Source organism: Ammospiza caudacuta, chromosome 11, assembly GCF_027887145.1.
Source record: "Ammospiza caudacuta isolate bAmmCau1 chromosome 11, bAmmCau1.pri, whole genome shotgun sequence".
NCBI lineage: Eukaryota > Metazoa > Chordata > Aves > Passeriformes > Passerellidae > Ammospiza > Ammospiza caudacuta.
This window is the reverse complement of record NC_080603.1, coordinates 8911508-8924876: the sequence shown is the minus strand read 5'-3', so window position 1 is coordinate 8924876 and position 13369 is coordinate 8911508. Positions and strand designations below refer to the sequence as shown.

The window sequence follows — 13369 nt, the reverse complement described above, 5'->3', positions numbered from 1 at the left end:
ATGGATTCAAAGATCTTTCCTACTCTAAATCCCCAAAGGTGGGATAGAGCAAAGCTGTGTCAGCAACCTGCGTCAGAGAGGGGAGAACTGGAGCTTTCACTTCCCTTTTCTTTGTATGTACATCTGTCCCTCAGCTATGCTGTGTAGCATGCTTAGTGCTGCATCTCCAAGACGTATTTGCAGCAATGCCAGAACATTCCTACAGGGGCACTGCCTGCATGACAATTTTGGTTGTCTATCCTGTACCTCCAACCACTCTGCTCTCTGCACATCCACATTTGAGCTATACCTGAAAGCAGCAGCTGAGCTGGGAATCGAAGTCCAGGGGCAGAGGAAAGGTGCAAACCCTGCTAGCCCTATGCAACCCTCAGTTCCAAGACCCAGGAGAAGTGCTGGAACCGCAGTACCTGGGCCATGCATGAAGTGCTGTACACTGCACGGACAGCAAGGCAGGAGAGAACAGACTGTCAGTGCAAATGTGTGGGTGTGTAAAAGAACAGTGAACCAGCATAACCCAGCAGCCTTCTTGTTGCTTTCAGCTGTGTAGAGGCTTGGTCTGCAGTGTCCAGCTAAACCTCAGCAGTAAGATGAAACTGTGGGCAGCAGCAGCCCAAAGCTGTGTGGCCAGAGCAGGGCCCTGCTAGATGAGCAGAACTGCACCGTGCAGGGCTTCCTGTCCATGCTGAGCAAGCACTGTCTGCACATGAAAATTAGCTCAGCGGAACCTGGCCTTCAGCTCCACCAACATCCACACAGGCCCTTAGCAGGCAAACTCCTATGGATTCGAGGGCCTAAATGGAGTCAGACACAGAATGCCATGAAATGGCTCTGCCACTAGCTGTAAGCTACAGAGTGGTTACAAACTCTATTCTCCCAACCAAAATGAGAGTCTGCATACGGCAAAGGCACCATGCAGCTGCTCTGACAGCCCTGCCTGGCCACAGTGCACTGCTAACCTCAGCTGCACCAAATCCTTGGGATTTCTGGTACCTCCAGAAGCTTCTCTGGAGCACAGCTGCAACAGGAAGCAGAACAGCTCTGAATGTCAACCACTGCTTGACCTCACAGTGTTCTCCATGCAACAGACATGTATCTGGATGCAGAGTGGACAGAGCTGCTCACAGCATTGATTTTGATAAAATGAAACTGTTTGGAGAGCTTCTCCTGATCTTCTGCAAACTAACACCAGGTAACAAATACAAGCCCTCGTTAGACATCTGAGACTAATCAACTGCATACTTAGTGCCTATCCACCCCACCACCAACATAAATTTTTAGCAATCTGCTGCTACTTCCTTCAAATCCTGTGTCCAGGCACACACTAGTCCTTGACTTGGAGACAAAAACAAGGGGAAGGGATCCAAGTACAGAGGATGACTGTGACAATTGAATGCGCAGGCTGGTTTCTGTGAGTATCTCTTGGTCCTAAAAGAAAGCACAGCACAGCTTCAGCGGCTCAAAAGGTAAATCCCAATCCCCTAATATAAACAGCTCTGTGATCCCTAATGGCTTGTTAGCTTGGAATATCATCTTATCTCCAAGACACTATAATAGACACTTTATCTGAACTGGTTTTTCTATAGATGTCCAGGTAGTACTGTACCAGCCTCTCCAGAACCAGTAAATAAATAGTCTGTGGCATCATTCAAGATGTACAGTGGTCACCCAACCCCTCCTCCCCACTTATATTCAGCCTGTGCACTGCATCAGCATGGGAACTGCCAGGCTTGGCCAGGTAGAAACTTAAGTATGCATTTCCATGTCACAAAACTAAAGTATTCCATAGTACCTGATGAGGAGGTTAAGTCTATAGGGCAGCAGTGAGCTTTGCAGAAATCTAAATATACCATTCCCTAACTAGGCATCAGTGATAGGCTGTTGGCCACAAAGGTTATTTAGATTCTGCTCTACATCTAAAGAGCATTAGGAGTAATACCCAAAAAGTACTGACTACCGAGCCACTCTGCTACTCCAGCCCGGCATGTTACTGACCTGCTGCTTGGGAAAAGCTTGACAAGTTACCAGTGTATCTGTGAAGGTCATAAGATCCCTTCACTCCCTTGGTCTCTGCAGCATCCAGGTGCCCTGAAACAAATCTCCATAGTGAGGAAAGTCAGGGCCCTTTTTCCCAACACCCATGAAAGCTGTCAGTAGTAAAAGGCAAGGGTAGGAGCACTGTGCAAGCAGAGACTCACGGACTTCAGCAGTGACACTGCAAAGGATCCTATGGGACTTGATAGTGTTCACCAAAGGGGATGTGTTCTGAGAGATCTCTGAAAGTTTTCTTCACCAAGAGGGTGAACAAACATATTTTCCTTGCAGTCACTGAATGTGTGCACACATGCAGGATACAACACACAGGAAACAAGCACAGACTGGTTCATATGCAGAATTTTGTCCAGAGGCATGGGCAACACTTTCCTAGCTCCATCTGCTCTGATGTGTCTCACATGGTAGCCATTTGTTTCTGGTCAGTCTCTTGTCTAGTCATTGTATAACGCCTCTTTTCAAAACACACTGTACAGTAGTAGAATAATGTCTCTCTCACAAAAACTAGAGCTGTTTCATTCAGGAATCTGTTGAAAATCTGTCTACATTGGAAAGCCTTCCAGCTGGAGTGTTTTATGTTACTCTGGCCTTGGTCAGTTCTCCTTCCTCTGGCACTGGTGCTTTTTTGCTGAAAGTGGGGCAATGTTATTTGTTTGACATAGTGCCTCATAGGCCAATAATACTCTGTAATAACAAGACATGGTGTTGTCAACAATAAGAGTAGTTGCTATGTGGATCATAGCTTGGCAGTTGTGTTAGATAGACCAGCAAACACTTCCCCTCCTGACTCTAAATTGGGAGCTCCCTCTGCAGACCTGTCCTGATCCTGCAGTTTCCATATAGGCAAAATGTCATTTTTGCCACTTGCTCTGTCCCCCAGCATAGAAGGGTCCTGGTGTCCTCATTGACCCCTAGTAAGACTGCTCAGGGACAGGGAGCAGCCATAGCACACAAGGCTGTGGTTTTCTTACACATGGGAAACTGCACCTTCTCAATGCAGTGTAAGCAAAAGGGCGAGTAAGAAGAAAACACAGCAGGGGAAGTAAGGAGAAGGTTAAGTTAGGCAGAAGCCTCTGGGGTGCCTGGGAACTCAACAAGGCAGTCCCAAAAACACTGAAGAAGTTGGCATGGAATATCCCAAGAGCAAGGCATCACATGGCCTTGCTGAAATAAGGAGACAGAAAACCCTGGAAATTACAGGTGCCTGCATTCCTACACTGGCTGCAAGAAACAGTGCTCCTTACCAGAGCCAAAGCAGCTTCCTGAAAAAGAAGACAGCAGATATAGGGTAGTAAGCCTAGTGCTCTCTCCAGAAGTTTCTCCACAACTTACTAAATACCACTCAGCACAACCCTGCTGCCATTTGTTCCCTTGCAGTCCCTGCACTAGTCAGCACACATGTCCCTGATGAAGTCTATCAGAGACCTCAAGGTGAGAAGCCCTATACAAAGGTCACACTTGTTTTGGGCATGTGATGCCTAAAAAAGCAACCAAAGAGAAAGGCAAAAAGGGAGAACAGGCAACAAAAAACAAAACCAAATGTCTTAAGTTGTGGTATGTTTAATGGACTTCACAATCTACAGACAGAACAAGCCAACACCAAACTATGTGTGCAGCAGGAGTAAAAAAACCCTTTTGCTGAGGGATGACAAATGACAGTAAAAAGCATCAGCAAAGATGGTTTTCAGAGGGATGCTGATGGAAAGGCTTGAGACTCAGTGTTCTGAGGGAAAGGCTTGCTTCAGAGTGAACATGACAAAAATCATCTCTTCACATTGTCTGTGGGTCCCATATTCAAAGAGGCAGGAAAACAAAGGTGAGCCATCAGGCCCAACTCCCATGTACTGTAGATCTGAATAAGCACACAGGCCCTTGAAGAGTATGCTGGGTTTTGTCCAGTCTGCTGGATTTAAAGGGCTTTTGTTGAGGTAAATTCCTAAATCTTTTCGACCCCTTGGGTCTGTAGGATGAGCATAGAGTAACCAACTATCTTGACATCTGGCATCTGGGGGAGGTGGAAAGGCAGTAACACTCCCATGGCATCCTGAGGGAGGTTCTATTAGCATTTCAACCCGCTGGCCTCCCTCAAAGTCCAGCCCGTGGTTGTAGCTGACAGCCTGGATCCTGGCTCCCCTGTTGCTCCTTGCATTGCAGTAAAGGACCTTTCTGCCACAGGTATGCACCTCTGCTACCTGGCACTCCACTGCGCTCTCCTCCCCCACAAAGTTCCCCTTCTGCCATGTTGCCCCATGGTCAGAGCTGATGAAGCAGAAGGCATGAGGGGTGGGGTGTTGCTTGGGGTCCAAGATACGATAGGCATAGGCAGGAATCACAAGGCTCCGGGCCTCATCGAGCAACTGCAATCCATGACCTGGCCCCACCGCAAAGGTGGCCCAGTTCTTGTACTCATTCCTAATGGTCCTGTCGGTGACATCCTGGGCAGCGCTCCAGGTGCGTCCTTGGTCCATGCTAGTGACATAGCAGAGACGTACCAGATTGATCTTTGTCCTCAGCTGATGCTGCTCAGAGATCTTTCCTGGGACAGCTATGAAGAACAAGATGAGTTTTCCTGAAACTTCATCATATACCGGGCAGGGGTTCATAGATCGGTGGCCTTCAAGCTTTGCACTGACAAGGGTCTCCATCCTTTTCCACTGCCACAGTTCGTGTGAAGGGAGACAAGAATGGAACACACTGTTACAAAGAGACCCACATTATAGTGCAAGGATGTCTGGATAAAAGCTACAGAAGAGTATGGGAAGAACAGAAGCAGGATAATGGATAGAGCAAGAAATGGGAAAACAATAATCTGGCATCATCAAAGGAAAGTGAAAATTATTTTGATGACACAAAGCATGTACACTTCACCAAGCATGTGGGTTATGTCCTTTTCAATTACTACTCCCTGAGGAACTGATAGTTCCATATCTCAATGCGGCTGGTGGCTGATGACATCCTTTAAAAAGCTACAGTGGCTGAATTTTCAGAAATCCTCACAAATATATATATATATATATATATACATATATATGGCACACAGACATGCCCAGTGGTCAAAGTGAGCTAGTACAGACACTGTGCTGTGTCCATGTTTTTTAGGAAGTCACAGAGAAACCCAAGCCCTTTTTAAGCATCCTGATGATGACAAATCCCTTCTCATTCAGGCTTCTGTTCCTCCACTTTGATGTGAATGTATGTGAATGGGCAACCCAGCCTACACTGAAGCACCTTGCAAGGGCTGATTACATGACTCTGGTGTGGAGATTTGGACCCTGAGCTGTCTGACTCAGAAAATAGGTCATAGAGCTGGTATAACTACCCAGCAAGCCCTGTTTTCTTCAAATGAATAGCACATAACGCAATCATGTTTCTAACACTAGCATTGCAATTAGAAAACTATGGCTACATCATGTTATTGGCTTGGTAAGCAAAGCAGTAGTTTTCAGTAAGATTATATTAATTAACTTTTCTGCCCTGATTTGCTGATTAGCCTTTTTGTTCATATCTTATCTGTTTCTGTCCAACTAATATTAACTTTTATTGAAAACTTAGTACTTCCATTTTAAAAAATTCATGTGAACACAAATTACTAAGTTTATGACCAACTGAACCCCACTAACTGAATTACAGGGACTTACACAAGATGTTACCTGAATGGTATGACACTGCAGGTGGGCTCAGAGGCTGCTTCTGCTAGGCAGACTCCAGCTCTTAAGAGCCTATAATCTAAGACAACCAGCGAAGGTTTGGAATAAAAAAATATAATTACTTTTTTTTCCCCCAAGAAATTCATGCCTTTGCATATGCAAAAAAATTATTATAAATAGAGTTTCCACCACCCCCAGCCAGCCGGCAGCATAACTGTTAATAATAACTGGTAGGTTAATAAGGTAGCTAATTCACTGGCACCAGCAAACCAGACACTTTTTTTTGCATGGAGAGACTAACTAGTCTCAATTGTTTTTTAAACCAGAAATCAGTCCTAAAATGATGAATTAAAAAAAATTAAAAAAAAGAATAGTCACTGATCGCTAATTTACTCCTCCCCATTGTTGTGGCATTTCTTCCTCTTCCCTGAGGCATTTCTGCCTCTCCACCGCATTTTTCCTGCTACAACAGAACTTTTGTCCCATCTCTGTATCTGCATCCCCAGCTGTGCAATGACGGGTTAAAGCCACCCCTAGAATATCTACTCCATTTTACTCCCCCCAACAGCTGCCCATAGGGTTGAATCCCAGCAGTGATAACCAGACATGCATTATTTATAGGCAGATTTGTCTCCTGTACCTGGGGAGGAGAAGCTGCCCTGTCCCTACATTCCACTCAGTGGGGGAAGGTGGGCAGAGCAGGGGGCAGTGTCCCCCCTTCTCCCTGCACTGGTACCTGAACGTGCTGCGTGGCTGGGTCGTACACGCCCCTGCGCATGACTATCAGCTTGGCATGTTCATCCACCAGGTCCTCTCGCTCCTCAGCAAAGGCCAGGATGATGCTGAAGCGTGGCAGGTAGAGCAGGGCTGGAATTCGATAGCTCCAGGTACCGTTCTGGAATAACGCTTCTTGCTGCAGGACAGGGAACGCAGCCATCGTGCTAGGGGGAAGAGACAAAGCACACTGCATTTTGACCCAGCAAAGTGTCATGGGGCAGATTCCACTGCTTTTTGCTCTCTCTGCTCAGTGGGACCTGTCAGGCATTGAAGCATAGTTTCAGCTTTGTATTTTCCTTCTGCTTTTCCAAAGAGAACCTGTGCATAGCATAGTAGCTGGAACTCAGGCCAAACTTACCCCAGGAACAGCCTGGTTGGTCTGACTGGAGTGTCGCAAGGTAAGTACACCAAATACAGTTAATTAAAAAGCTGTGCTTTGTTTTGTCTTTTTAATTAAATGCACAAGCTGGGATTTTTTTCTTTGTTTGTTTTGTTTACTCTAATTCAGAAGACTGTTGATAATAAGACATTGTAGTAGTTACCCTCAGAAGACCATTAATTTCTCTGTTGAGGATGTATCCAAAACTTGGCACAGAACTTCTGCTTTGCCAAATATGAGCTTAAAATCCCATATAAATTACACACTGAGGCAATCCCTGGCCCCAGGTGTGTCCCATTTTGAGGATGGCAAGCACTGAGCATGAATAAGGAAAGGAAAAGAACACCCCTCTTTCCATAAGATCAAAAAGCAGTCTGAATGGTGTCACATCACTTGGGATGTGACCAGGCAGAAACCTTGTCCTCTTTACAATGATTTAATAGCAATGTTATGAAGGAAACCAAGCATGAGGGACAATTTAAGGAAGCTGCCTCTGTGTAACTGGTCTGTGCTATGCCCCCACATATCCTCTCTTCCTCTCCTCAGACCTACTTGGCCCTCTGTCCTCTTGCGCCAGTGAGCTAACTCACCCCAGTACAAAAGCCAGTAGATTAAGGGAATTGTGTCTTAGCAAATGGAGAAAAAATAAGAAAGAAAAAAAGAGAAAAATATAAAAGGAAAAAAAAATTCTCACATGATGTACCAGAAACTGAAGGCTTGGATATTCCCTGCTCAGCAGAGAAGGTGGAGAAAAAAAAAAGAAAAATAAATATTAAAAAATCAAGCCTTAGATCTCTGACGCATTGAGTGGGTAGGATGGCAGGAAGAAGATGACAATACACTATGAGTAAGAAATTCAAATGCCTCCTACCTCACTGAGGCAAGACTTGCTGCCCTTTTCGTGGAGGATTCTCCTATTTACCTAAATCTTAGAAAGTGCTGTAACAACTACTGGACATGGATGAGCTCCTGATGTTCTTGAAGGATGCCTTGATAATTCAGGACCAGGTATGGAGGCAGCTTCAGAGTGCTAGTACTTACCTGAAGAATAGTTTATACTCTTCCATCTTTTAGAAGATTATATTAGGCAGTCTAACTAACATAGACTTGGTCAAATTTTTTTTTCAGTGTTTATTTATGAGTTAGGAAAACAAATAAACTGAGTTTATCCTCCAGACAAGTCTGAAGCACAAGATGAGCTACCTCACTGGACCATATATTCCACTCTATCCAGATCCATAGCTATGCAGCGAGTTTTCAAATATTCCTTCCTTCCACCTTCCAGGTGCTAAAATATCAGTCAGATTTTTGAACTCACAGGACTTCTCAGAAGGGTCTGAACTGTACTGCTCCAGCTAAACCAGCTGTACAGTCAACAGCAAGCCCCAGCACCACTGCCATTCTGATCCAAAGGCACTGGAAAGGGAAGTCAATCTCCCAGGAGCAGCTGCTCCCTCCTCACTGTCACAGAAGATAGAGCAGCATGAGGAAAGGCAGCAGCACTGCTACCATACAGACTGTTACCAGAACTGGATCACAGCTATCCATGCAATAACATGAAGGAAATAGGAAGACCTTCCTAGAACAAATAACTGTGCTGTTTGCTACTTACCAGCATGGATCTGGCTATTTATGGCTCCTGAAAGAGAAACTCACCAGTGTGCTTCCAGACTATTTAAAGGGAGATTATTTAAAGGGAGATTAGTCAGCCTGTCTAGTGCAGCACAGGTTCCCTTGTGTTCCTGCTCATAATGCCAACCTGATCTTGCAGTCCTGCTTCAGAGCAGGGCAACAGGGAAGGAAAAGAAAGGGAAAAAAAAAATAAGAAGAAGAAAAAGAGAGAGAGACAGAGAGATCTGGGCTGGTCTGTGAATCCCTTGATGGAAAGCCAAGAGACTGCTGCCACAGGAGGCCATGCTGCAGCCTGCTGCACATGAGTCCCTCCTGTCTGAGCCTGTCACCTGCACACAGCTCTGCCCACACTCTCAGCCCCCCTGTGACATGCTCACTGTGAGTGTCACAACATCTTCCACTTACTGCCAAATGGGGATTGAGGAAATAGCTGAACTGGGAATAGCTGCCATAGAAACAAGCCTGAGGTTCCTGGACACAGCAACTATAATCAAGGAAAATACTGGAATCAAGTGACATTTCCATCTATCCAGAGACTAAATAGAGATACGTGTGAGTGTGTGTGTATATACACTTGTACATACACTCCCTACACACAGTGTGGGTATTATGGCAGTATGTATATATATACAGGCTATGCATCCATCTGCAGAGAAACTTTTCCATCCTTTTTTAAACACACAAAGTCAGTATTCAGCTTTTTCTATGTTCTCCCTTGCGGATTCTCATGCAGAGATTGAGTCATAACAGTGTGAGTTTCACACAGAATCAAAAATGAAGCATCTTTAAATAAGTTTTAAATTCATAATATATATATTAAAAGAAAGTAAAATAGTGCTGCTTTAGTTACTTGTCCAGCCAACTGAAAGGAATCGATTTTTCTTTTGACCCCGACCTGTATCCAAAGGCATGCCCACCAACTAGATCCTTCTGACTAAAAAAGAGGCAAAATTGGCAAATCATTGGCTGGACAGCCATACAAACAGTGTTCCAGTGCTCATATTCCAGGACTGCTGGAACTCAAATCACACATGCTAGTCCTTCCAAGGCTACATTTCCAGGGGATGTGTGTGTGTCCATGATGCTACTTGGTTCCTAAACCTCACTGAAATAGCACTGGCTGGCCAGCAAGGAAGAAAACAGTGTTGCAGCCAGCACACCCCAAGGACATGGGCAAGACAAATATCACAGCAGTATCTTAAAATACTAAGAGCTAAACTAGAATACAAAGGTCTGAAACAGAAGCAGGAGACTGAAGAGCTGTACACATGAACACAAAAATTGCTCAGACCAGTATCAACTCAACAACCTTGGAGACAGAGTTAGCTGTACTTTCCTGAACTATGGGAGTAAGAAAGGGGAACTGGATGTAGTAATTTTTTTTCTTAAGAGAAAATAACATATCTGGTCACTTCTTTCTGGATGACAGAGATGCTAGTGAGGAAAAGGGAAATTTATCATATACCCATTAAGCCAATATCCCCTACTGCGTTCTGGTTTTAATTGGGGTCTTTAATTTACTTTCCACACTTACCCTTGCAAAGTGTCGTGTTCAAGGAGGCTGATGTTTACCTGCAATTCCTCTCCAAGGCACGAGTGAAGCTGCACTGAGATCCCATACTTCACCTCTGGGCAGGACTGGGCAGACAGGGAAAGATGAGCCCACTGCAAACAGTAAGAGGAGAGGGAGTTAAACTGGGGGAAGCCATTACTCATCATTTGCAAGTTACAGAGCTGTAATGATTTCCAAAGCAGAGACTGTTTCCAGCACACCAGAAGAGTCAAAAGAAATAACAGTTGTCAACAAGTGAATCTATGATGGATTTAGTCCCTGGAAAGAGTCCAAGTGGCAGAAAGGAGAGGTGCTGGTAGACACCAGGAGAGGGTACTTGATCCTTCCACTTTTGTCCTTCAAGGCAGCTCACACAGACTTGGAGCAGGATGAGCCATTGCATGTTTATTTGCTTTAATCCTCTCCAAGAAAAGTGAGTAAAAGCATAACATTTCCACTGGCCTCAGCTTCTGTAAAAACCTGTTCTAAACATGATCAGAATCAAGCTGAAATGACATCATGTCTTTAAAACAAACCAACAAAAAATAAGGTAAAATGCTTAACTCGGTCCCTTGGTCCCTGTCAGAGAGCTCTACACTCTGTGGAGCAGGTAGCTTGCTCTTGAATGATTTCAGATAGGTCCCAAAAGAACTATCCAACTCATTAAGGGAGAGTCTGGGGAAAAAACATAATCAAAAAACCCAGACAGAGTTGAATACAAAACTCAACTAAAATTCTGCTTTTCAAGGCAAGCACAAGAACCCAGGACTGCTCATTTTCTACTCAGCATCAGACCTGGACTTACAGTGCCTTCCAAATATATAAAGTCAATGAAGCATTATGCCAAAACACACTCCTTGTCTCATTTGAAGATAAATCAGACATTTCCCTTGGGATATTGCAGAGAGGGGTCCCAGAAGTAGTCACATTCCAAATCCAGTTGTATAGGGTTAAGAAATAGAAGCCCCAGTTTGTTTCTAGAATAATTGCTGCACAGCACACTCCTGTGTGGAAGCTTTCCTCCCTCCTAAGCAGCACAGCTGTGCCTGTTTCTGCCAAAGCCCAGCATCAGAGCGCTCCATCTCCAGCCTGCTTATGCCCTTAGACCAGACCCTACAGTAAATCTAGGCTATGGAATTTCTTAACAAGCCAAGCAACACACATTTATTTAGTCTACTAAATTACCCTCAATGCAAAGTCAGAAAGATGTTATCAGCAAAAACCACCAAACAACAAACCTTAAAACAAATTTTAACATTCAGAATTCAAAACTGAAAAAGACACAAAACTGGAATTACTTTAATCCAGCAGCTAATTGAACTAAACTTTTTAACCACACTAGAAACAGAAAGTTTCTCTTGAGGTAAAAATGTCATACCACATTTACAAGGGGATTTTCCATCACCCCAGTACATGCTTTCCTAAACAATCAATCAGGGTCTGCTTTCAAACTGTTGTGGCTCAGCTTGGCAGTAGCTCCTGCACCTTAAAGTGGAGGTTTTCTTAGCAGGAGAGAGGAATTACATGGAGCAGCAGTACTTTTCTTAAAATATATTTGGTGGAGGAATACACAAACTGCATTCCTAGTTGAATCTACAAAACCTTTTTAGTTTCTATCAATGTCCACAGTTATGAAAATTAAAAAAGGAAAAGGAAAAGAAAAAATACCTTTTTAATCTGTGTCTTCTGGAAGTCAGGTCAAAAGGCAAAAAACAACAGAACCAAAAACCACTCGTATTGGATTAAACAAAAGGGAGGCTCACCACACTCTTACCAAGCAATCTCCAACCTGCAAAATTATTTATGTTGGCAGCAATGCCAGCTGTCTTGGATCCCCAGAAAAAGCTATCAGCTGGCATATAAACACAAGCTTACATTTAAATAGCAAACCTGTTTTGCATATAAGGGGTGGTTCCATGGGAGCCAGACAAACAATAGGGAAAGACTTCTACATTACCATAGTAATTAAGCAGCATGTTTCTACCTGCATGGGTTGCTGCACTGTGGCACAGCTGTTGGTTCTATACAGTTCAGCATGCTGTCTTATTTCTTGGTCCTCTACTCCCCTGGTGCTGAGGAAGGCAAAATTCCTCTGGTTGCAGCATGTGGACTCCCAGTGCTTTCCCTCAGAGTACTGAGCTCTGGGAAAGTTTGCCTAAAGAACCCATTAAATTGTTATAACCAACAGGTGATGGTGCTGTGATAATCTAACATTCTGTCTCCACACGCCAATCCATCAACATGTTCTTTCTGGATAAGAAATGGGTTAACAATAGGAGTGTCCAGGCAGGAATGCAGGAATGATACATTCATGCTGATGCATTCAGGGGCAGCTCCCAGAGCCTCTGTGGAAGTGTTTCAAGGCCAAACTATCCCAGCTCCTGCAGTCAAGGAGCTACTGGGGGGAACCGAGCACAGGGAGAAGAGTACAAGTCTAATGTCACACCTGAGGAAGAAAGAGATGGAAGTATCCCTTCTCCCAGCTGTGCCCTGGCTGGCTGAGAGGCAGCACCTGCAGATGCTGCAAGTACCCAAGTAAATAATTTCACAACTACATTGTGCTGTCAAAAATGACAGCAGTAATCCCACTTCCTATCCCTTTTCTTGCTGCATCCTTTGCTTTCCTCTCTTCTCTATTGAGCTTCCATTGCTGCCATTAACACTTCTTGTCTTTGAAGTGATCTGAAAGAATGAGAATAACAATCCTGTGAAGAGATCTTGCTAGTCATGGAAAAAGTCTCCTCATTTCATGGCAGTTGTGGTTGATCTGGGCAAGCCAAATAGGAAGATGCAAAGGTGTGGATTTGCAACCAATCAGCTGAGCAACCAAATTAAGGCAATGCTTCTATATTACTCTGTTTCTCTTGAGCAACCCTGTATCCTTTCCTGTGCCAGCAGGAATCCTCATCTTACCTTGGCAAGCCATCAGAGGATATGAGACTGGCAGAAAATTAATCCAGAGGGAAAAAAAAAAGTGAACTGTTTTTGCTGGGTCATTGTCCTGGATTGCATCAGCAAGAGTCCATCAAGCAGCAGAATCTGCAGTTGGAGCAGGAGCATGAAGCTGCTGACAGGAGGAGCAAACACACGACCCAGACTAGCACTTAGTCATTGGATCTAATTAGCTGCATGGTGAAACCACACCCCGTGTTTACGAACCTTGCCTAACTGGGCAGGTAAAGCACGGCCTTAACTGGGGCACAAAAGAGAAGACTGAAGGCATTTGTGTCTCACTGCATTACCTGGAATCAAACAATAGTGTGAGGAAAAGTCCCTCCAGAGATAGACATCCACCAGATACTAACTTTTAACAGTGACTCCTGGAGAAAATTC

At 44.3% G+C, this 13369-nt stretch overlaps 1 protein-coding gene across 2 annotated transcripts; it reads right to left on the bottom strand.

Moving 5' to 3' along the window:
• Positions 1 to 3647: 3647 nt before the first annotated feature.
• Positions 3648 to 10861, bottom strand: NEU2 (neuraminidase 2). Of its 2 annotated transcripts, XM_058812505.1 has the most exons (4): positions 10842 to 10861; positions 10019 to 10149; positions 6433 to 6637; positions 3648 to 4703 (listed from the first exon to the last, which is right to left on the bottom strand). In XM_058812505.1, the coding sequence occupies exons 3-4, from the start codon at positions 6631 to 6633 to the stop codon at positions 3765 to 3767; spliced, it is 1140 nt and encodes a 379-aa protein (XP_058668488.1). In that variant the 5' UTR covers positions 6634 to 6637; positions 10019 to 10149; positions 10842 to 10861; the 3' UTR covers positions 3648 to 3764. The 2 variants fall into 2 exon arrangements, with proteins under 2 accessions (XP_058668488.1, XP_058668489.1); XM_058812506.1 differs by lacking the exons at positions 10019 to 10149; positions 10842 to 10861 and adding an exon at positions 5700 to 5775 and having other exon boundaries at positions 6433 to 6553.
• Between the last annotated feature and the right edge of the window lie 2508 nt (positions 10862 to 13369).